Source organism: Siniperca chuatsi, linkage group LG16, assembly GCF_020085105.1.
Source record: "Siniperca chuatsi isolate FFG_IHB_CAS linkage group LG16, ASM2008510v1, whole genome shotgun sequence".
Taxonomy (NCBI): domain Eukaryota; kingdom Metazoa; phylum Chordata; class Actinopteri; order Centrarchiformes; family Sinipercidae; genus Siniperca; species Siniperca chuatsi.
In genome coordinates this window covers 19241360-19264114 of record NC_058057.1, presented here as the reverse complement: position 1 = coordinate 19264114, position 22755 = coordinate 19241360, and the positions used below count along the sequence as shown (strand labels likewise).

The 22755-nt window shown below is 37.4% G+C and overlaps 2 protein-coding genes and 1 long non-coding RNA gene across 9 annotated transcripts; 1 reads left to right on the top strand and 2 right to left on the bottom strand.

Moving 5' to 3' along the window:
• Positions 1-2019: 2019 nt before the first annotated feature.
• On the bottom strand, positions 2020-10572 carry rnf8 (ring finger protein 8, E3 ubiquitin protein ligase). Of its 6 annotated transcripts, none has more exons than XM_044170060.1 (9): positions 10324-10572; positions 9972-10100; positions 7987-8435; positions 6801-7008; positions 6048-6110; positions 5314-5403; positions 5112-5219; positions 4630-4744; positions 2020-2410 (listed from the first exon to the last, which is right to left on the bottom strand). In XM_044170060.1, exons 1-9 carry the CDS (start codon positions 10444-10446, stop codon positions 2217-2219), a joined length of 1479 nt encoding a protein of 492 aa, XP_044025995.1. In that variant the 5' UTR covers positions 10447-10572; the 3' UTR covers positions 2020-2216. The 6 variants fall into 6 exon arrangements, with proteins under 6 accessions (XP_044025995.1, XP_044025996.1, XP_044025993.1 ...); XM_044170061.1 differs by having other exon boundaries at positions 2020-2407; XM_044170058.1 differs by having other exon boundaries at positions 4630-4834; positions 10324-10570.
• A 1481-nt stretch (positions 10573-12053) lies between these two features.
• On the bottom strand, positions 12054-13353 carry LOC122863496. Its single transcript, XR_006375020.1, has 2 exons — positions 12991-13353; positions 12054-12793 (listed from the first exon to the last, which is right to left on the bottom strand). It is a non-coding gene; the product is annotated as an uncharacterized LOC122863496 (long non-coding RNA).
• On the top strand, positions 12775-22046 carry aida (axin interactor, dorsalization associated). Of its 2 annotated transcripts, XM_044170056.1 has the most exons (11): positions 12775-12908; positions 13606-13672; positions 13754-13807; positions 14717-14771; positions 14874-14937; positions 16266-16369; positions 16533-16541; positions 17086-17208; positions 17528-17650; positions 18728-18845; positions 18933-22046. In XM_044170056.1, the coding sequence occupies exons 1-11, from the start codon at positions 12802-12804 to the stop codon at positions 19030-19032; spliced, it is 924 nt and encodes a 307-aa protein (XP_044025991.1). In that variant the 5' UTR covers positions 12775-12801; the 3' UTR covers positions 19033-22046. The 2 variants fall into 2 exon arrangements, with proteins under 2 accessions (XP_044025991.1, XP_044025992.1); XM_044170057.1 differs by lacking the exon at positions 16533-16541.
• The last annotated feature ends 709 nt before the right edge of the window (positions 22047-22755 follow it).

The following is a 22755-nucleotide window of genomic DNA, read 5'->3' as shown; positions in this document are numbered from 1 at the left end:
ATGTCTCTAACTTCAGTCTATTATATATTAATATATGTACATTAAGTACACAGCACTGGAGACCAGTCCTCCCTAGTTCAGCGTTAAGTGGAGCAGCTCTTTCAAATAAATAGGCCTTTTACGCAGCAGACATTGAGACGTGTCACGTTACTAATAACATTAACAATGCCTCCATTCTAGTCCCAGTAACCCATGACAGTGTGACGGTGAGCCAACATGCACAATAACAGGACCCTGAAACTGACGCAGCTAACTGGAATTCAGCCATCATTAATTTAATCATTGACACCAGTGCATCTCCTGTGTTGTAAGATCTCCGGTTAGAAAGGCTTACAACAACTTGCTTATAAACACAACTACACTCTCACCGGCTCAGAACTTTAACTCTGTTTTCTACATAGCACCAAATTACATAGTTCTTTTAGGACATTATTAAGAAATAATAAGGTTTGGATTGCATGACACCAGGAACTCCTTAATAGAGTGCCAACAAATAAGCTGACAGTGCAGCATGATATTGGCTCATACATCTTAGTGAGTGCAGGCTATTTCATATGGATATTGTGATAAAGTATTGAATACATGCAGTGATTATTTATGGTACAATTAAAGCCCTTAGTCTTCTGGTGGAGCCCCTTACAGAAGTACCAACACTATCTATTTACAGTATGAAGACTGCGTGCCTCAGTGTTGAGGCTGGTGCCATCACACTTCCATTTGCTTTCAGAGCCCAAGGAGCTGTTGCATTAGTTGCTAGGCAACACAGCATGTGTGCAATTACAAAAAGATGGAAGGACTGAGCAAAATGAAAAGTTTCTTTCCAAGATGAAAATCTATTTTTAAATGTGACACCCACTCCAGTAGTGACTGTTGACATGCAGATCTAAACGTGTAATATTGTTGAAGTTGTTGATGATCTATAATATATAGCATCAGACCAGTGGCATGAGTGGCAAAGCTTTTTGAAAGTGATACCCTTTGCTGTATTTTATTTAATTTTGTCTTGCACACTGATTATTGGTACACTTAAAAGGCCAAAGAAAAAAGCCTTACATAAAAAAATAAATGCTTAACAACTCAGCTTTTGCTTGATAGTGAACTTACTGAACCTTTCTCACATTATCTTAAGAGGTGAAAGCCTTCAGTTGTTTATGTAAGACAGGACCAGTGAAATATGAGGTATACTCTGGAGCGTTGCCAATGGGAGTGATTAATGCTCTTCCTTTCAGCAAAGCACTACACAGCTTGTGTGCCAGGCGAAGCGACTCCCAGGTGGGCATGTGGATGAATAGAAAGTATAGGGCATCGCTGAATGAAACATAAAATAACAACAATGAAAAAAAGGTCAACCCTTTTGGTGATTGTTTGAGTTTGGCCATGTTTCAGGAATTATAGTATTGTCACATTACAGTTAATTTTTCTTACAAAGTTGGTCTTTTTTTATCCACTTCTGGAACAACAGAAATAATGGATTAAATGACCACACCAATATTTCTTTGCATAGTTTAGTTACTAAATTTACTATAAACCATGTATTCCTGTATACTGTGCCGTTTTTGCTTCCTAAATTGTGTTTTTAATAAAAAAAGACAAACTGAAAAAGCAAAGTTGACCATGTCTGACGAAGAAAGGCGTTGCTCTATTAAATTCAATTTATTGGGAGCTATCAGTAGTTTGCAGATACTTTGTCTGACTTCACGTATGCTTTAGTTGTTGTTAAAGCTACATTAATGTTCTGTGGTAACAGAAGTTATTTGGCTTAAAACAAAAACACTGGTATGGTCCTTTCACTCCCAGCAGAGCTTTGTTCTCCGTCTGTCCTCTGTCTCTTTGATAAAAGATCATGCTTTCAACCAACCATCACAACAAGTCAGGCATCATCTAAGAACACTTTAACTATTTGTAGCAGATGAGCCTTCTGATTTCAAAAAGGTTACTAGTTCCTTAGAACCATTAACATAATGAATCAATGCTTGGAAACTTTGCATCACAACATACAGGCAGGAGTGAGTGCGAAAATGCGTAGGAAGAAACTTTATTCCTTTTGTTGAAAATAAAGACAATAAGACAAACTTTTACAAAAAGACAAACATAAACCTTTGGAATCATGATGAGACCAACCTTTGCGTACTACCTTAACAAGGTCCCAGGAACATTCGAGGGAAACGCAACACCAAAAAGTCCAATTCACATTACAGCCCACAGGAAAAAAAGGGCTAATCCTCAAATTCATCATCAAAAGTTTCATCAGAGTAACCACTGTAGGGCGGACTGGAGTCCAAGTAGATGCTACTGTCCACAGAGACCACAGAGCTGAGGCTACTGTCTATGGACACCATGCTGCCGTCACTGTCGCTGCTCCTGCTGCTGTCGTCATCGTGAATCACCATCACCTGAGCAGAGACAGCTGCTGGAAAAGACGGAAAAAGAAAACAGTGAGAGTTTCACTTCACAGACATTTCAAAGACCAGCATCTTTGGTTGCCATTTGGTTTGTTTTATGTTGTTTGTATTTTATTTTGTTTTAATTCTCTATGTTTGACCTTGTAATAATTTTTAACATTTTTTTTAATGTTATACTTTAAATGCATATTTGTGAATTATGTTGTAACTGTGGTTGTGAAAAATGCTATGGAAATAAAGTTAACTTACTCAATTAGTTACAATTTAACTGCTTTGTATCTGTATTCTGATCAATAACCTTGAATATATTCGCCAAGTGCAGCACATACATTATATTTTTCCACTTTTGTTTATCGGGGGAAGGCAAGCTCAATTTCAGCACCATCACACCTAATATTCATAGGAGTATTTCAATGCTACATACTGCTTTTTATGTTGAATTAAATTTCACCATTTCTAAAATAATATCATACAACAGAAAGAAAAGACATGAATCAGCCTCACTGTGCTGCCACCTTGTGTTTGAAATTCTCACTTTGCTCCACACTCTGGACCACCCACGCCCACCCCTTCTTCCCTTACTCTACCAACAAACATACCTATCTATCAAGCCGAGACGGGTTGAAGCAGTGAGTATAAATATCCTTTAAACACCTTGAAAACCACATTTCTTTTACTGCTTGAGAGCCTCTGAGCAGCTTCCCCACACCAGCTGAGGATCGGGCACTTCAGTGGTTACTGCCGAGGGCGAGATGAACATTAGTCACTGAGCTCACCTAGACGTGTCAAGGCTCTCCAGTCATTTGATCTGATTTATGTGGCATTGCACACCATTGCTAGTAAGTAGTCCGTCAGATATTAATGCTATATGGGTCATCAATGTGGTGGTAATCTCTATAAACATATATCTGCAAATTAATGCAAATCTGTAGGCAAGGGACAAGATTTTGGTATCGGAAGCATTCTGGTTTCCATGTGAAGTCCGTTTGTAGTCTGAGTAGTATTGACCAATCGCTTTTGAGCGGGCTTTGGTTGCATGCAGGTAAACAGTGCGTGTGGAAAGCAAAAGAGGCGGATCGCATTGGCTGAAATGCAATCTCGAAACCCACTGGCTATTGTCTGACTATGATTTAGTTTTTTTAAAATCAATCTTTGAACCCTTGAGATTAGCTTTTTTTTTTTTAATTTTGCTGCATTCAAATCGTCGTCAGACAACAGCTGATGGGTTCTGAGATTGCTAATTGGACTGTAAACAATGACCAGCGTACGGAAGAGGAAGTCTTGTTCCGGATATCCGTTATCTGGATATTCACTGGCTACACTGGAAACCATGAAACATTGGCCATTGCCCCCAAAGGCTAAACTGTCATTAGACCCGATGGGTTCCGAGATTGTCCACGTGGTAACTTGTGCAAGAGTGTGATCCTGACTGAGTAAGCGACATCACTGTCACATACTGTAGTGTGGTGTGTTTTCCGTAACTGAAATTTAACGTCCAGATAACTGCTGCAGGTATGGGGCTAGGGTAGGATGATAAAGGCAAAATTTACTGCATATTTTAATAACTAGCAAAGCATTGTCTTGATAGGTTTGTTAACATATTTAGTTAAATATTCTAACTCAGAGGGTAAAAAGTTGAAACAGTAGTTGTCTAATTGTCAATTTTCCAGTGTTTTTGTTTAACAAACCCTATATTGTGTCAAGCATATGCTGTGTCGAGTATTTAAGACATCCAACTGGGACAAATATTGGTCCATTTTCAATTGATATACTTCCCTTAGACACGAGAAATGTAAGCCAAGGTAGAGTATTTTGAAATGAGGATTTTGTACAACATAATTACATGATATGTTATTGAACTTCTCCCTGTTGAATGATCAGACTGACTCTCGTCTGCTCCTGTACTCACTGTCCAATGACCTGAGCTGATGACATCATGGTCACAAGCTTGCTTCTTTGAAACAAGGAAACCTTACTTTTAGCGGTTTGTGTTATACATGTTTTTTTCTGAAAGAATTGGGAAGGTAATCTTTAAAAATACAGTAAACTGGTTCCTATTATGAATAACATTATGTATTGCCCCCGTTGGTCTGTTTGTTTTCTGCCTGTTATTTATATGCCCTGTTCATGTTTTTCTTAGTAAGTTAAAAAAAAACAAAAAAAAACTGCTTCTCTAACTGTATAAACTGTAGGATACTAATGACAATGTGGATAACACACCTCTCACCTTTCCTCTCAGTGATGAGTGTCTGCCGCCTCGCCTTCATGTCCAGGCTCAGGTTTTCCACCATGCTGTTGATGCAGTTGTCCAGGGCCAGACAGCGGGTCTGGGACTGGATGGCCTGTCGGCAGATAGGACACTCGTCTTTCTTTTTGCGCCACTGCTTGATGCAGTGACAGCAGAAGCTGTGAGCGCAGTTCAGGATGACTGCCTGTAGATGATATCGATACAGATTAAAACGTAAATTTTATTGTTTAGTGTTCATGTTTTTGTGTCCATCTTCTAATGCACCTCAAAGAGAAGTTTTTCTGACAGCTGTATATATTTTCGTTACTAATATAATAATTGCTGTATTCAGTTTTTGTACCTGTTGTACTCCTATATAATTTCTGTCCAAGAGTCAAAAGATTTGTATGTAGGAACAACAGATGAGAATAGCAAAGACAATATAATTTCCAACACCATGCTAAACTGACTCTTAATCCTACCTCAATGAAGAGCTCGGAGCAGATGATGCACTGAAGCTCGTTCTCCAGAACTTCAGTCACTTGTGTAACAACTTCATCTTTTTGGGCTCTCGCCTTTTCTTTCTCCTCCTGCAAAAACACATAAATAAATGAATAAAGCTTTGCTGATGCCATGCCAAACTATGCAAAAAGAACGCTTAAATGACTATGAATATAATCATACCTTTGTCACTTCCAGCTCTTTGTTTTTGGCCAAAAGAATCTCTTCAAAGCCTTGCCGAGAAAGGGCAAGTTCGCTTATTACTTTCTTTTGCTAAGGATGTTGAAAACAGACAGATTAAAAAACAATTTCAAAAATGTTACGCCGGAGACACACAGGAGGCGGAAGCGCCACGATAGGTCACTTCTCGCATGAACAGTAGCCTGGCTGTTCACACCAGAAGCGTGTTTTCTCGTGCCAGCTAGTGATTCTGCTCCTCTGCTTTTTTCGAATCACAATAAAGAGCTGATCTTTAGAATAACCTCATGAATTTCTAACAAAGCTTTTTATGTGTTCCTGAATAAGCGGGGCGTCGCTGCTTCTGCAACAATGAGGTTAAAAGGATCGCCTTGTGTGATCTGCGGGGAGGGGCTTCTCTCCTGCCTCTGTGTGTGTACTCGTCTCTCTCGCTCTCTGTTTAGACACAACTGACAAATATGTGAAATAAGTATGGAATTTAAAAAACACAATCACAAACAGCAGTGATACTATTTCCAATTAATAGTGGATGGGAAAGATGCAGGCAGCTTTGCAGCTCTCGGCGGCGGTTCCACCTCCCGTGTGTCCCCAGCGTTAGTCAATTTTATGCATACAAGACTAAATTTTAACATATTTATAAATTCACTAAAAATTCTGCGTCTGGTTGCTTGTATTTGTGGTGCAACAATAAACAAAAGCTGTAGTTTTATACTACATACCTCTTGCAAGGCTTCTTCCAATTGTTTTTTCAAAAGATCCTCTTGTTGCTTTGTTTTCTGTGCCTAAATACATAAAAAGTTACACCTTCATGAAAGAGAATATTTTGTGTCTAGCAGTCATTCATACGAAAATTGTGTTCTTACGGATTATATAAATGCGTCCACGTCATAACATACTGTATTGTATTTTTTATTTCTGGACAATCTGTGGGCCAGAAAATTTAGGCCTTTGGTATGGATTAGCGGTTACTATTCACACATGCAGCCTTGTTTGTTATTTTTACATTATAAATGAGTGAAGAAATAATAATTCTCTTTTATTTTGATGTCAATTTTTTAAAGTTGCTTTTGCCATATCATGCAGCATACAAACGTTTAATGTTCTCTGCAGTTAAGAACTATTAGACAGTTGGTTCACTCAAATCACCAAAAACACATTTTCTACTGCTACAGCTGTCTAGCCATGCAGATAAGTTTCAGTTTTATGTGCCAAGGTTTCAAGATATCAACCTCTCTTTAAAATGTTTGTCGCCACCCAAATAAAACACGCTAAATTCATCATCAGTGTACTGTTCTCATCATGCAGCCCAAATAATCATACACAGATCGAGTATTGACGTCAAACAATTAAGTATGGCATCTGTATGTTATTATACCAGAGAGTCCGTTTGTTCTTGCCATTACAGCACATTGGGAGCAGTTGTTAGTGATGTGTATTCCATGTATGAAAGGAACTACTGAAAAACCTCTCACCTCTAGCTGCCTCTTAGTTTCGCTAAAGGACTTCTCTAACGTCTCCATCCGGTGCATTTTGGCTCTGAGCGTCTCCAGCTGACCATGCAGCTCCCTAATATGCTCCTCTCTGAGCGGGTCAGTCTTCTGGGGCTCTCCCCCCAGCGAGGCTACCTGCCTCTGGGTGTCGTCCACCTGCTCCCTCAGCATCAGAATGTTCTGGCTGTACCTACAAGCATAAATGAAAGAAAGAAAGAAAAACTTAAGGGAGATTAAACTTTCGATTCAAAGCAAAAGTGAGTATCTTTAACTCACTGGTTGTAACATAAAGGAATATAATAGTGTGTCACAGCCACAGTTTACACCTCTCATTTATCAACACTATATTTCAGACAAAGATAAAATGAATTTGTACAACATTAAAACAAAATGAAAAACTTCCTCAGGTACATTTACTTATACAGTATATGAAAAAAACTGAGTCAAATTCCTTCTATGTGTACACATACTTGGCTAATAAAGTTGATTTTGATTTTCAAGTATTGAATATTTTTCAAAATAATATGTTGTTTATGTTTTTCTTGTGGTGTAAAATGCAAGCAAGGAGATAAGTCATCTGCTGCTTTCATCTTGGTTTGGACTACAAATTGAGTCACACAATTGTTTTCATTGTGTAGTTGACAGAATCCTTTAGAGTTGAGACAATGTTTAAGAAATTACTTGTTGAAGTAATTTATCAGGAAAAATGCCAAACATTCTTTGGTTACTGCTTCAAAACTGTGAGGATCTGCTGTTTTATATCAGTGTAATTTGAATATCTTTGGGTTTTGGATTGTTGGTCAGACAAAACAAACAGTATGAAGATCTCAACCTGAGATAGACATTTTTCACTATTTTCTGATGTTTTGTAGACTAAGCGATTCATAAAAAAAAAACAAAAAAAACAACCCAAAAACCCAACACAACCTACAGATTACTCAATAATGAAAATAATTGTTAGCTGCAGCCCTAGAATACTTTGTGGTCCAGGTGGAGAGAAAAGTCTTTAAGGAATCTGAAAAGAACTTAAGAACTGTGGCAAGGGTTGTCAAACAACCATTTGGGGTTTTTAAAAGATTGCGATGGATGTATCTTTCAGGAAAACTGAGGCTTAGCTCTGTGAATCGATTGTAATGATAATACATGAGAGGCACAAGCTGGGGCTTACATTTGCAAGTTGTCCAGGTCACACGGAGTGCTGGAGTCATATGAGGGCCGGTCTACTTCCTGGACTAGTCTGCTGGTTCCAGTTTCCTCTGGCTGGGTGTGACTGAGCCTCTGCTGGCACTTCACTGGTGACAGAGGGCAGGGCTTTGCAAATGACTTGTCTGCAGAAGAGCAGCGGTAGAGCTTGGGCTTTGAGGTAGACGGCTCAACTTCTTCCACGGCCAGCTTCCTCTTGGGCTTCTTGGGAACATGGGCTGCTTTAGCACCCTCTTTGTGTCCGTTTGCCAGGTAGAGTTTAATGTCTTTGAGGGGCCGCTGGACGAGGATGTAGTCAAACTCCACTTTGGTTCCAATTACAGGAACACCAAGTTGTATGGAGTCTCCGAGCCTCAGCTGATGGGCTTCTTCAGCAGGTATGCGGTTTCCATTCACCCACACACCGTTCAGACTCTGAGAGAGAAAAAAAGCAACACCGTATAATATTCATATATAAAAAAATACTTTAAACATACACTCAGTGACCACTTTATTAGGTACACCTGTAAAATCTAATGCAATCTAATACAATAGCTCAGCCACAAATTCTACCTTTACAAAGATAATAATGTTCAATTTTGATTGACACTGTCAGAGGTATTAATTTAATTATATGTTTGTTACTGAGGTTGTAGTTTGCAGTAGTGTTGCACTGGACTGCATTATATTGAGAGGTGTTTTACAAACATAAGGGGGGAAGAATATTAGAAACCCATTTCAATATAATGCAGTTCAGTACAACACCACCACTAACTATGACCTTAGTAATAAACATACAGTTGAATTAACAAAAACTGAACATTATCATCTCCACAAATGTACAATTTGTGGCAGATCTGTTGTATTGGATTGCAAACACTGTAGAGGTGTACCTAATAAAGTGGCCAGGGAGTGTAAAATCAGATTGATTCAGTTTAAGATCCTAAATTGTTATTATTGCACCCCATCCTAAATGTTTAGACTTATGCTGAGAGATAACGCAGATTGTTGGAAATCTGAAGGAAGTGAAGGAACATTAATGCTTAGGGAATTAGTTTAGTTCAGACTTATTGGTGGAAGGTCCATAAATGTATTTATAATTTATTAAGTTATAATTTTGATTTCAATACTAGATTATGTGTATTAGGTGACCCACTGAATATAGGGGACTGTAATGACTGAGAGCTTATGAGGAGATCATATGAGAAGGTCTTTTTGCACTATAAACTGCAATTAATTAAATAATGTTCAATATCCAGAAAAAAGAAGCCCCCCTTTCAGCTCAGAGCATATAATTGCGTATCAGCATCTAGTGATCTGGTCAGAGCTCTGGATTTTAATTAAGTGGTGGACAGTTTTACACAGAAACTGGTGAGGAAGAAAATTCTGGTTTAAGGTGAAACAGATCACAATGTTGTTGCATGTTTATGGTTGTTTAATAAATACTTCAAACAATTATTTATGATCAATACTTCAGTTATCAGTTTCAGCGTGGGACTTGGTGACAGCCGATGACTTCGGATGGAAAAAGCATCCCAATGTTACGCTTGGTGTGCTTTTATTTTAATGATCCTGTGTGTCTGATAAATAATATTATACTTCTTATTAAATCCTGTATCCTGTTTCCTGTCATCTAATATGAGGTTTTGCACTAACGTAACACACCTGTAATATATCTACTGTCTGGTTTATTTTGAGGAGACAGCAGGATTTTCACACATGCTGATGTTACTAATATAATATACTGAATCACTGGGCTTCTGTTAAAAACATAATATAGAAATATATAAAGACAACATATACAAAAGAAAGGTTCTTTCTTTTTCTAGTCTCTTTTTTTGTACTTTTTAGATCCTTCATGATTTGGTTATTAGAGAATGTTTGTATTTGTTTATATAGCAAAATCAATCAAATATAAATAATAAAAGAGATTGTAATATTCATAATTGAGCAATTCAGAAACCTGGTTACCTTTCTGTCCGTTACTGTCCACTGGCCATCTTCCCTTTGCTTGAAAGTACAGTGCAGTCTGGAGATCATCAGAGGACAACTTGGAGACAACAGCTGGTAGGTTACATCCAAACCACGTCCAATGGTGGTCTGTGCAGTCAAAAACAAACATCACAGACAGTTAGCTAGCTCTTTTAGCTCATTAAAACATATGGATACTCTTCGATAACGACAAGCTAAAGAAATAAAGAAAAATAACCATGAATGAGGGATATATTTTATGTGAAAAGTGGGAATCTGCAGTGAACTTGAGCAAGTTTTAGGGTCAATATGAGGCAAATTTAGCTAGTTAGCTAGCATTAGCAAACTGCACCTCTGTGTTTTCGAACAAGCGAAGCCAGTCTGAATTTCTTCCGACTCTCATCAAACATGAAACCTCTGAGTCTGAACATTCATCCTCCTCAGCTGCAGACGAATCCGTCGTTACAGTTTCCATCTTATCTCATTCTGTCAGCGGCTAATACGACCTGAAACACATCACTTGCTGAGTTGTTCCTCCGTCCATAGCTAACGTTGTACCACTGTGTCAAGATGGAGACTGACAGGGCAAAACGGAAACCGTATGGATTGTTTTCAAAATAAAGGCGCCCCGTTTCCATTAAAATTAAGACTTTTTGATACTTATTTAACTTATCAATGACTGGGTCTTCGCTTTTGCAGAACTAAAAATAGGGACATTATGTTCCACAATACTATTACAATAAGGATATGCTCCTAATAAGGCTTTAATTTAATTTTTAATACATTTTCTTGTCATAAAATCACCTTGGTAACTGCTTTATTTATTTTGTTTCCTTGAAATGAAAATATAGACCCATGACAAATATTCAAAACACAGCAGTGGAACCTGTCATTGATCCCAAATTGAGTGACAGTCCTTTTAACACGCGGATTAACACTACAATAATTAAATCTAGTTGACAAGGTGTAAAGTACATTTTACATATAAATAAGTTATTGTTTAAACTTACATACAAATTGAAAACAACATAGATTTAGACATTTATAAAGAAATTAATAATAAAGAAATAAAAAATAAAGCCTATTTGAAATACAAATAAAAACATAATCGGAAAAAAAATAAAAATGGTCCAAAAATATTTAATAATGCTTAATTATAGAAAGACATTTTGTTATTGTGTAATTTTAATCAATTTAGCAATAAATAAATGTATTTTAAAGCAGGATCTATATTTTTTTAAAAACCCCATCAACACAAAAAACTACATTTGCAATTAAATGTTACACAGTGATGGAAAATAAAGTACATTTACTTGAGTACTTATACTTTATTTGTGTAATTACATTTTATCCCACTTTATGCTTCTGCTCCACATTTCACAGGGAAATATTGTACTTTTTTACTCCACTGCATTTATTTAACAGTTCTAGATATTGATTAGTGGTGGAAGAAGTATTCATTTATAATTTACTTAAGTAAAAGTAGCAATACCACTAAAAAAGTAATCCAATACAAGTAAACGTCCTGCGTTCCTAATTTTACCGAAGTAAAAGTTTTGGAAACAAAATGTACTTTAAGTATAAAATGTAAAAGTACTCATCATGCAGAGTGACCCCTGTAAGTGATATTATATTAATATTATTATATCATTGGATCATTAGTATTGTAGTAGGTTGAGCTGAAGATAATTCTTCATATAAACTGATCATATGTTTTGATTGTAAAATCCAAATCTGAAAAGTAACTAGTAACTTTAACTGTCAAATAAATGTAGTGGAGTAAAAAGTACAATATTTCCCTCTGAAATGTGGTGGAGTAGAAGTACAACGTAGCATAAAATATTTATATAGCGACAATTCATAACAGAAGTTATCTCATTGCACTTTTAATATTGAGCAGGTCTAGACCGTACTCTTAACAACATTATTTACAGAGACCCAACAAGTAAAGTACAAGTACCTCAAAATTGTACTTAAATAGAATACTTCAGTAAATGCACTAAGTTACTTTCCACCACTGATGTTAATATACATTTTGCTGATAATACTTCTGTAATAAAAAATGTAATGCAATCGTGGTCCTTCAGCCTATTATATAACCTTTATTTAATTAGGAAGTCACATTGAGATTAAAGCCTGTTTTACAAGTGAGACCAGCCAAGACAGGGTTAAATATCAGCATCCAACACAACATCAGATCACAGCAACAATAGGTACGACAAAAAATACATTGCACACAGTGCATTAACTAGGCAGCAATATTTAGTCATGTGTAAGTTAGAATCAGAATCAGAATCAGAAATACTTTATTGATCCCCGTAGGGAAACTCTTTCTAGTTAGTTAGTTAGTTAGTTGCAGCCAGCAGTGACCACATCCATTATTCTAAGTTTAAAATCATTTAAAGAGATAAGGGTCTCAAGTTTGAACTTGGCCTGCAGATCTCCCATCACTGCTCCTTTCTCACATACAGCTTGCACCTTTAAATTAAATACCACTTGACATTTTCTCTCTCTTCTGCAGCAGCAGTTTTACTACCATCAACACGTTTACAACACAGACATCCTGTTGCCGTTCACTCGTGCGACCCCGCGTCCCAAAACGCGCGCACCCCGAGCTCCAGGCGGGACTTCCTTTCTCCTGCGGATGCGATATTAGGGTGAGCAGACAGAAAGGGCTTGGTCGGGGTGTCACTGGTCTCTCTCTGTGCGCCTCTGGACAGCAGATAACCGGGCTGACGACACCGCGTGCTGCTGCTGCTGAAGCCTCGTAGATGAATCTCCTCCTCGGCTATGCTGCCTTGAGAGCGCCGCGAGTACCCGCCCTGCCAAAATGTCTGATGTCAACAAGACTATTCAGAAATGGCACGCCAGTTTTAAGAAAGGCACAGACTTTGACTCGTGGGGACAATTAGTGGAGGCTATAGATGAGTACCAAATGTAAGTTGCATTCAACATGTGTATCCTGCCTCTCCACACAGCTGCTTTATCCTGAGCACAGCTTCATGCTTCTTTTACTCACCTTTTAATCTGTCTGTCCTTAAATCTGCAGCCAGATAGCAGCATGTAGGAGACAGTGGGTGCATGGTGCTTCACAAGAAGTTATAGCCTCTGAGCTGTCAGTCAGCAGTAAACAAACCCTACCCATCCATGACGTGATGTGGCAGTTGTTGCAGAGGGAGCAGAGTCGCTGTGTGCATGTCTGCATCCCAGATTCATCCACCACCAGTTTGAGTTGAGGGAGAGTCCATTTCATAAAGCCTGTCATGGAAAATCATCCAGAGCTGCGTGCAGTGTGTTTCATTATGTGTCATGCAGTGCAGAAACGGGCCAATATTCCTCAAGAGTATTGAGAAATAGTCAGCCACACCCTCTCATTGTTGTGGGTGGGTTTTCATCTGTCTTGTGTTCCCTGCTTTCAGACAATATCAGTGTCTTTACACATTTTTAAAGATGTGATCTGCTTTGTCAACTAATTCATGTTTTATCTGAAATTGCACAAATAATACAAAATACATCCTGACATCCTATTTTCTTGACCGCAAGGGGGCGTAAATAAACATCATTTAGCCACCTTACATTACCAGAATCTTCAAGTGTCACTGCAGGGCATTAACGCACTTCTGTGTTTATTTAGTCTTGCAAGACAACTGCAAAAAGAAGTCCAGTCATCAAATTCATCAGACTTCACAGAAGAGCAGAAGGTAATCATTATACATCTCTTTAACCTCTGCACAGAAAAGTTGCACAAACTAACAAGTGTATTTATTTATTTATTTTTTTAGAAAACTTTAGGAAAGATTGCAACATGCCTGGAGATGAGAAGTGGCAGTTTGCAGGTTTGTGTCGCTCTTTTTGAGTCTGTATGAAATATTAACAAAACACGGTCAAATCTGAAATTTTAGAAATAGTCACGTCGAATTTTATTTATAGAGCACGTTTTAAAAACACCAAATGTTGATCAAAGAGCTTTACAGAGAGCTGAATATTACAGTCAAATAAAAATACAGACATAATTATGATGACCAATGAGTAAAATAGTGATGTCATAAGTCCAGACCTTCTCAGTCTACCCCCCCAAGACTTGATTGACTAGCCACCAAAAAAAGTGATTATTTAGATATTTTAAAACACGTTGCATAACTCTTCTCCAGGTCACCATACTTTATATACTTTATTCAAGTTTTTGGCTTTTTCATCAACCACCCTGATAAAGGCAAGATAGGTGAAAATCTGAAGTGAAGTGTGGTGTACTGAAGAAGAGTTGTTTTTTTAATTTTGATGGATTTGCATTGTAACACTGGTCTGCACCTCCCTGTGTGTGTTGCTACATATTTTTTTATTTAACATTTTCTGTACATTTTATCTCCATCTGGTCTAAATGCTGATTCACAGTCAGGAATATAATTCTGGCAGAAAAAAACTAAATCCCTTTTATTTGATTTAAATTATAATTAATTATTATTATTTTTTTGTGGACATGACCTCAATGTTCTCAGTGGTACCTATGACACTGGTACAGACTGTTATGGTAACCACACTGTCGCAATTGATGGTTTGACACTAAACCGGACAGAGAGATGAAATTATTCTTCATCGTACTGTTTACTTTAAACTTTCAGGAAGTTGTGTTGCCTTGAATGTGTCATCTGTTTCTTTCTCATTCAAAGCAAAGGCATATTTTCCTATAAATTCACTTTCCTAAAGGTGTACAGTATTAAATGTGTCATTTGTCTGCTGTTCTGTAGTGCACACAGTCAAAGGAGCAGTTCAAGTTAGAAGAACTGAAGAAACTGGAAACCAGTAAGTGTAGTGACTGGGAATTAAGTGTCTACTTGTCAACCCTCCTGTCATGACTGGGTATTCTGATCCACTCGCAACTCAACTTTCTCCTTTTCTCAACAGTAATTCAAAATATACTGACCTACAACAAAGAATTTCCCTTTGATGTCCAGCCAGTGCCCTTAAGGTAAATATCCATCACTAAATATCTCACGTTATTGCTGTTTTGAGCTTGTATTTTACAGTATATGCTGCTTGAGCATTGAAGTTTATTCATTAACTTGGGATAAGTGTACGTGTGTGTGTGTGTGTGTGCATGATAACATAATCTTAACCCAGTTCCATTTGCTGATGAAAACTGCTCAGAAAAAGCTAGTTAGTGTACTTAAAGATGAGATTATCTAGTCACATCTTCCTTTTGGAGTTACAACTGATCTGCTATCATTTTTGTGCACATATCCCTGCAATATCCTGTATATGTGCTTTTTTCTACCGTGATCTACAGTGCACTTTTTGGGCATCTGAACAGATTTCTATTACATCTGTGTGTAATTTTTGATCATGTGTACAGCTCATGGTGCATATTTACACACTGTACACACTTCTGTTTACATAATACAACAAACAGAACTTTTTCAGTAGTGGTTGATGATGCCTCTTCTGTAGCCCATCTGACCTGCCGTTACCCAAGGCTTCATCCTCGGCCCACTGTTCTGTGTATACATGCTGCTACTGGGAAGTATCATACTTAAACACAATATTCAGTACCATTGTTATGCAGATAACAAACATATTTATGTCCCATTGAAAACCAGTGAAGAATTTTCATCAGTTATTATCTTGACTGTCAGAAATAAAAGTGCTGGATGTCCCAAAACTTTCGCCAACTAAATAAAAACAAATATCATCTTGGTTAAATTATTGTAATTTATTGTATTCAGGGTTAAGCCAAAAAATGCTCACGCCTTCATCTGGTACAAAACGCAGCTGCTCGCCTTATAACAAATACCAGAAGACAAGATGATATCTGCCCTGTTTTAGCCTCTCTTCACTGGTTACCAGTAAGTTTTAGAATTCATTTTAAGATTTTATTGATTACCTTTTAAAGCACTTCATAACCACCCCAAGGAGTCACAAAATACATCTGAGGGGGTCGCAAGATAGGAAAGGAGAAAAACTATATTTCTACTACACAAAATTATATTACATTTTTCACTTTCCTCTAATCTGTGCCTTTTTCTTGTAATTTATTGAATAATTTGACCCCTTCTTGCATCTAAAAATGATTCAAATAAAACAAGAAAAAACACTCTTTGGTTGAACTGGTCACAACCTGTAACAATGAGGTTGCAGGTAGACATTGCTTAATTTTAAGTGGCTAAAAAGATCGGGAACTGCTCTTCTAAATCTCTCTCTCTCTCTGCTGCTGTCATGGCTTGATTTCCCCATAGGAATATTTGCCGTTATTTCTAATGTGTAGATGAAGTGATCAAACTTGCCGTTCCTCTCCGTCAGGAAAATCCTCGCTCCAGGTGAAGAGGAGAACCTGGAGCTGGAGGAGGAGGAGGATGCTGCAGCAGGAGCAGGTTCTACAGAAGCTTTCCCTACGCGAGCCCCTGGTACTGGTACACCCGTCGATAACAGTTAATCAAACGCACCCACTTTTTTTGGGATGTTTGATTTGTTGTGTCATGTTGTCTGTTTGACTGTGTCTTTTTGTTCTCTCTGTCGGTGCTGTGCATGGCTTCATCGCTCATTCCTGCCTGCCTGCTTCATTTGCAGCTTCGCAAGGTATGGCTTTATCAACGAATAGCATCTGAATTTGTTCTCTACTGCATGACAGATGTGTTTTTATTGTCACAGCCTTTTTAGTGTAAAAACACAGCTTGCTGAATTGAAAAAAATTTGACTATTCAGAGTTAATGTTAGATGCTTCTTTTTGACTGTAAAGTAAAGGTATGTAGATTTACCTTTTTTTGAAGTCCGTTCCCTTTACCAATTCAGCCTCTGTTCCACTAGCTTTGGCCAAATGATCTACTTTTTCCATAAAGAATTTCTTTTATTGATCTTTCTGAACATGACAGTGGAGTTCTGTGCATATTCAAAGTTAAATGTATATCTACTACTGTGCTGGAAAGTAGATAAAACAACTATTCTTCATGAGAACTATTAGTATTATTAGTATATATAGTAGTATGAGATTTTGAATATTTAAATGGTTACTTAACACTGCTACTGAAAATGTTGTCTGCTATTGGCTAATCTTCGGTAACAGGTGATGTCACCACCAATTGTTATGATAACTGTTAATGTCTGTAACCTTTGTCCTCTACAGGTACCTTGTTGCCACGGTTACCCTCAGAGCCTGGGATGTCACTACTTACATTAAAGATTGAAAAAATTGGGTTGAAGGATGCCGGGCAGTGCATCGATCCCTACATGACCATTAGCGTCAAAGGTAACGACCCCATCTCATTGTACACATTTCAAATATGAGTTGTCTGGGTTAAAGTGAACAGCTTGGTGAAGTGGTGAAGACCTCCACAGATGCTGGTCTCAGATTACAGCCACACCCTTTTCTCTGCTGTGGTGGTTCCTCTACTCTCCCACTGTCTTGTAAAGAAAAACTACTCAAGTGCTTTGAAAATGCTGCAGAAGTGCATCACCTTGAAATCTTGAAAATCCGCCAAAAGGGTTCTTTACAGAGTTTGTTACAGCTGTATAAAATGATCATTCTGCCAAAAGCAAGAGCATGTTCTGTGTTTCTCTGCCTGCAGATTTGAACGGTGTAGATTTGAACCCGGTGCAAGACACGCCTGTAGCCACCAGGAAGGAAGATACCTACATTCACTTCAGTGTGGACGTAGAGATCCAGAGACATGTGGAGAAATTACCAAAAGGTACTACAGTTTATCCAAAGTGACATACTCTAAATATAACAGTATAATAACATTCCTACATTACCAACATCACAAAATTCCTTACATGATTAAAGGATAATCCTGGCTTTTTTTTTTATACTTAACAAATCCCATGAAAAGACCAAAACCAACAATGAATTGATCCTATAGCAATTATTGCCTGTGTAGCCAAAGACATGAAAGTGGAATAGTTTAATTTCAATCCCACATGCATCATCCTGCTGCTGTAAATACTGAAGGCTAGATGATGGTCAAATAGTTTCTAAACCTACCATTTCTGTAACTTTACGCTACTAACAATCCAACGTCTACACACACTTCTCGCCGTGATTGGCCAGCTGTGCGGAGGTGAGCCAGTAAGGTGGGTTTGAACTTCTCTCTCTAGCTCTCTTTTTTCATGTTACACAACTACTTCTTTCATTTTTCATGTAAACAACCAAGTGCAACACTATGAATGTCTTCCAGGAGAGAACATGACCGCATCTTGCCCCTCTCTATGACGGCTGGCTTCCAGTGTGGCCGTTTGGATCAGCAATAAACACTTTTGCCTGTTGTCGGCCAACGAACTAATTATTTTCTAGCATAACCCGGCCCTGACTAGAGCACCAATGTATATTAATCCGTGTCTTAAAATTAGTCCCCAACAAATACACTATTTACTCCTGTTAAAATAATGTTGGCTACAACAATTCCCAGAAGTTTTAGGAAATTACTACTTCAAAAAAAAAAACTATATATCTATGACCCTTTTTTTTTTTAAAGATTTGTCTTCAGTAGGAACGAAAGGGTTTGGGGCTGAGTGCCACAGACAAGGTAGGGCAGTCGAAAAGTATTGAGAGAAGAACTAACATATTTTTGGTTTTGGTCTTTTTATGGGATTTGTGGACAGTAAAGAAAATATATCATATATTAATGCCACTGGGATCTTGACATGTCAATGTGCCGAAAGTTTTGTTCCAAAATAGAGAACAGACTGGCAAGTGAGTTTCAGAGGGATGGCACTACTGGTGAGGTAATTATTTAGTATGTTGTTAAACCTGCTATACATTCTTCCAGGAGCAGCTATCTTCTTTGAATTCAAGCACTACAAACCTAAAAAGAGGTTTACCAGCACAAAATGTTTTGCCTTCATGGAAATGGATGAGATCAAACCCGGCCCCATCGTAATCGAACTGTGAGTCAACTGACGTATTTTTGTCTAAATGATTTGAGGGATCCCTTTGTGTCTTTTGAAACATGAAGTATACATCTTTCATTTCAGTTACAAGAAGCCCACAGACTTCAAGAGGAAGAAACTGCAGCTTTTAACAAAGAAACAACTCTATCTCCATCTTTATCAGACACTACACAAGGACAGCTAAGTCCAGCACACCTTGAACTTTGAACCACCTCTTTTAATCATTCTCTTATGGCCACATCCAGCAAAATGTGGTGTTCCACCTCATCACATCCAGCAATACTAAATCAAGGTTGTAGTTTTTTTTCCATGAGTATATGAAGAAAGTAATGGGAACTGAGCCAAACATTAGTCACATTAGCTCAGACGCCACATTATTTTTGCATTTTTGTATTCTTTGATTTTGTTGTCAAGTTCTGTTGCTGGAAACTCTTGTCCAAAAAATCAAAAACCCTTAAAATTATTATTTTTGACTAGTTGAAGATACGTTATTTTACTGCAGGGTTGTGTTAAAACAGGTAAACCACTTAATTTCCAGTCTTCCTTAGCTCACTGATTTTGCAAAACAGGGGACACAATGTGAGTTATTGCAGGTGCTGAATTTGAGTCTTAATAGAATTTGACTCGCTACTATATGTTTGTGCCGTTGGATTTTGGACTCTCAAGTGAAATTCAGCAAAACATTAAAAGCAACTATAGTTGCCAACAAATGGACTTGTTGGAAGTCATAGCAGAGTTTGCAAAGCCATTCCCTCAAAAAATAACACGCTACACTGTTTGCTCCATCAAGCCATTAAAAGTTAATAATTCTGTCGGAGCGTGCCATAATTATAGTGTCTAATTATCATCAATTTAATCAGTGAATTTAAAAAAGCTAAACACAAACTGGTTAATTAAATTTGCATTATTAAAATCTAAGCAAAAATAGTGATAAAAAGATTAAATTCACCTATTAATAATTCTGTTTTATTTGTTCTTGCTTAAATTATTAATAAAAAACAATTTTAAAAAGGCTATTAAATTAAACTTTGTGTTAATCCATTTACATACCTGCCAACATTTAGGTTTCAAAATATGGGAGTTTTTTTCAGCGTCAGAGGGGGGTGGGGTGGGGGGGCAGGGTTGTAGGCAGAGTGCCGTCCTGCCCGTGCAGAGAACAGCTGCGCATATGCCCTTCGGGTTGTGGGTTGCCAGGTTGTAGTGACAGATAGGTTGAAATTGTATGTAGTGTGTGGATTGTGTTTCATAGACTATCTGGCAACTTGGGTGATGTCAGAAAAACATTCAAAACTTGGATCCGTGTATGACGATTATTCAGAAATTTGAGGGCCATGCAAATTACAGGACTTTCCTGGGTGAAACAACAAAATGGGTTGGCGCCGGGAGGTGGCCTTGAAATATGGGAGAACCCGGGGAAAACGGGAGTGTTGGCAGGTATGCATTTACTAATGTGTCTGCTTATCATAAACAGTACCATCTCTTTGTTTTCTGCTTTTAACATTTACAGTTTCCATTTTGTGCTTTCTTTAATATTAACCTACATTAACAGATTTTGGCCACCTGGGGGCAGCACATACAAGCTGTAAACACAACATTGACATTATCATCACCTTTTAAGTTGATATGTGACCTTCCTTTTTACACATCCAGCAGATACAGAAAAACATTAGCAATTATTTGGAGTTGTGTTTCCAAGTTGTGTTCAGGTGTTGTGTTCAGGTGTTTCTGGCCACCTGATGTAAGTCCAGTGTTCATTCTCATTTTAGCTCTGTTTTGGTCTCAACCAACGTCTGAGGGTAATATCTGCTAAATTGTCCATTATGTTCACCAGCTAGCCGCTAACTTTGTCTGCCGTTTGGTGCTGGGCAGATAGTGTATAGTGGGTTTTTAGAGCTTTTTACTTGGAAACAAGTTGATGAGAGCGGTGAAAGTGAACCAAAACAGTAAAGTTGCGGGATGTAAAACCAAAACAATGTGTTGAAAAACACTAAACGCTCCACTGAGCTGCAGACTATAGTTTGTTACTATGAGCAACACCTTTCACATCACATGTAGTCATTTGACTTATTATGATTATTCATATAAAAATACTGATTAGTGCAGCTTTAATTTAAAAGCAGCAAGCACTCCAATCAGAGCCCTTTTTGCTGCTCTGTGGGTTGGGTGTCTTTAAACTTTTAGGTGGCACACTACTTACACATCTTTAAATTAAAGAGTTGTCTTTACATTAAAGCTGTCATAAAATGGAAACTGTAAATTGATTTTTATATATATATATATATATATATATATATATATATATATATATAAAATTAAAACACTAAAAAAGTCCACAATTGTCCTGGTTGGCTTTGTCAGTATGATTTAAAGGCCAGATTTCTATACTCAGCAAATATTTGTTTCAGCCTTTCAGCCCAGAATTAATGAGATTATGATCTTGTAGCAATTAAACGTCCCCATAATGCCGACAGTCCTCATGTCAGTGTTTGCTTCAGTATGTATTGGATTTACTTTGTTTAAATACTGTTTCATACGGTTTTGTAAATGCAAAAAGAATAGATTGGATCCAGCATGGTGCGCATGCTGTGAATGTGTATCCTGCATTCAGGATAACACCAGTTTTCTTCAGTGTTCAGATTATTCAGATGTTTATCACCTGTCAGGAAGTGTTTTTTAAAATCTAGTGTTACTTTGCAGATCAATGTTTTATGTACAATTATATTTAACCAGTGCTTACATGGGACTATGTCTAGAGGATACATCTTTATTGGCAGCCAAAGGACAGGAATTGTACTCTTGGACTGACCTTTGAAGAGTCGTCTTTCTCTTAAATTGTTACTCAGAAAAGCCCACTATTATTTTCAAATTTCATGTCACCCTGTTATAAAGGGCTTTTTAAAAAAAAAAAAAAAAAAATGATGTTGCATGTAACTTTGTGTTTCCATTCTGACTTTGCAGATGTTCTTCACTAAAACATCTACATTGTAATATTTGTTTTTAGATTTTATTTTTGTAATGTCACAATATTCAGGACTTTAAATTAACTAACTGATGAATATACAGTGACTGTGTGTATGAAGCGCTATGACATGGTAGCACTGAGACCTGTGGAGTGTTTTGGTTTTGTTGACAGACTGAGGGGAATTGTATCAAACATTTACAATGCTTTTAATTTCTAATAAACTACAAAAGATGCAATTTGGTACATAATTTCATCCCGATCATGATAGTCAACAGTTTTAGCATGTGTGATTTATGCAAATATTAAGCCCAGTAACATTACTGTTGAGGACTGAGAATCATTCCAACATTAAATATGCTTTTGAGTCTTTAGACAATGCTCTACACAAGGAGCTCTGACTTATGCTTTTCATGCTCTCAAAGTTACTTAATTCCTCAATCTGATGTATTCCTTTCTCAAAAAACTATATTTTCATTAGCAGGCCAGGCTACTTATTTTGGCCTGCTAAAATTGTTCCTTGAAACACTAAATGTGATTAACAGCATTTAAATGCTAGTATTAAAAGGTCAGTTCGCTCAAATTACAAAAACAAACAAACATAATTTCACTTACCTTTTATGGTATCTAGCCATGCAAACAGCTTTGGTTTTATTGACTCCCATTCAAATCTACCAACACTGCTTACAGAACATTATAAATAATAAATTAAAATGTCATGAAACTATAATTTCTTAAGTTTTCATTGTGGAATATAGTGTTGTTTTAATCTATGGTTTTATTTTTATAGGTATTTATGTCCTATGTTCTGCAACCAGCGTTGGTTGATTAGGATGGGAACACTCTGATTTCCATGATTTTAAGGATGAATAAATTGAAGCTTGAACCTTGAGTAGGTTCTGAAGTACCCATCTGTGAGATGTCTGCCCTCACCCCAACCCAACGGAG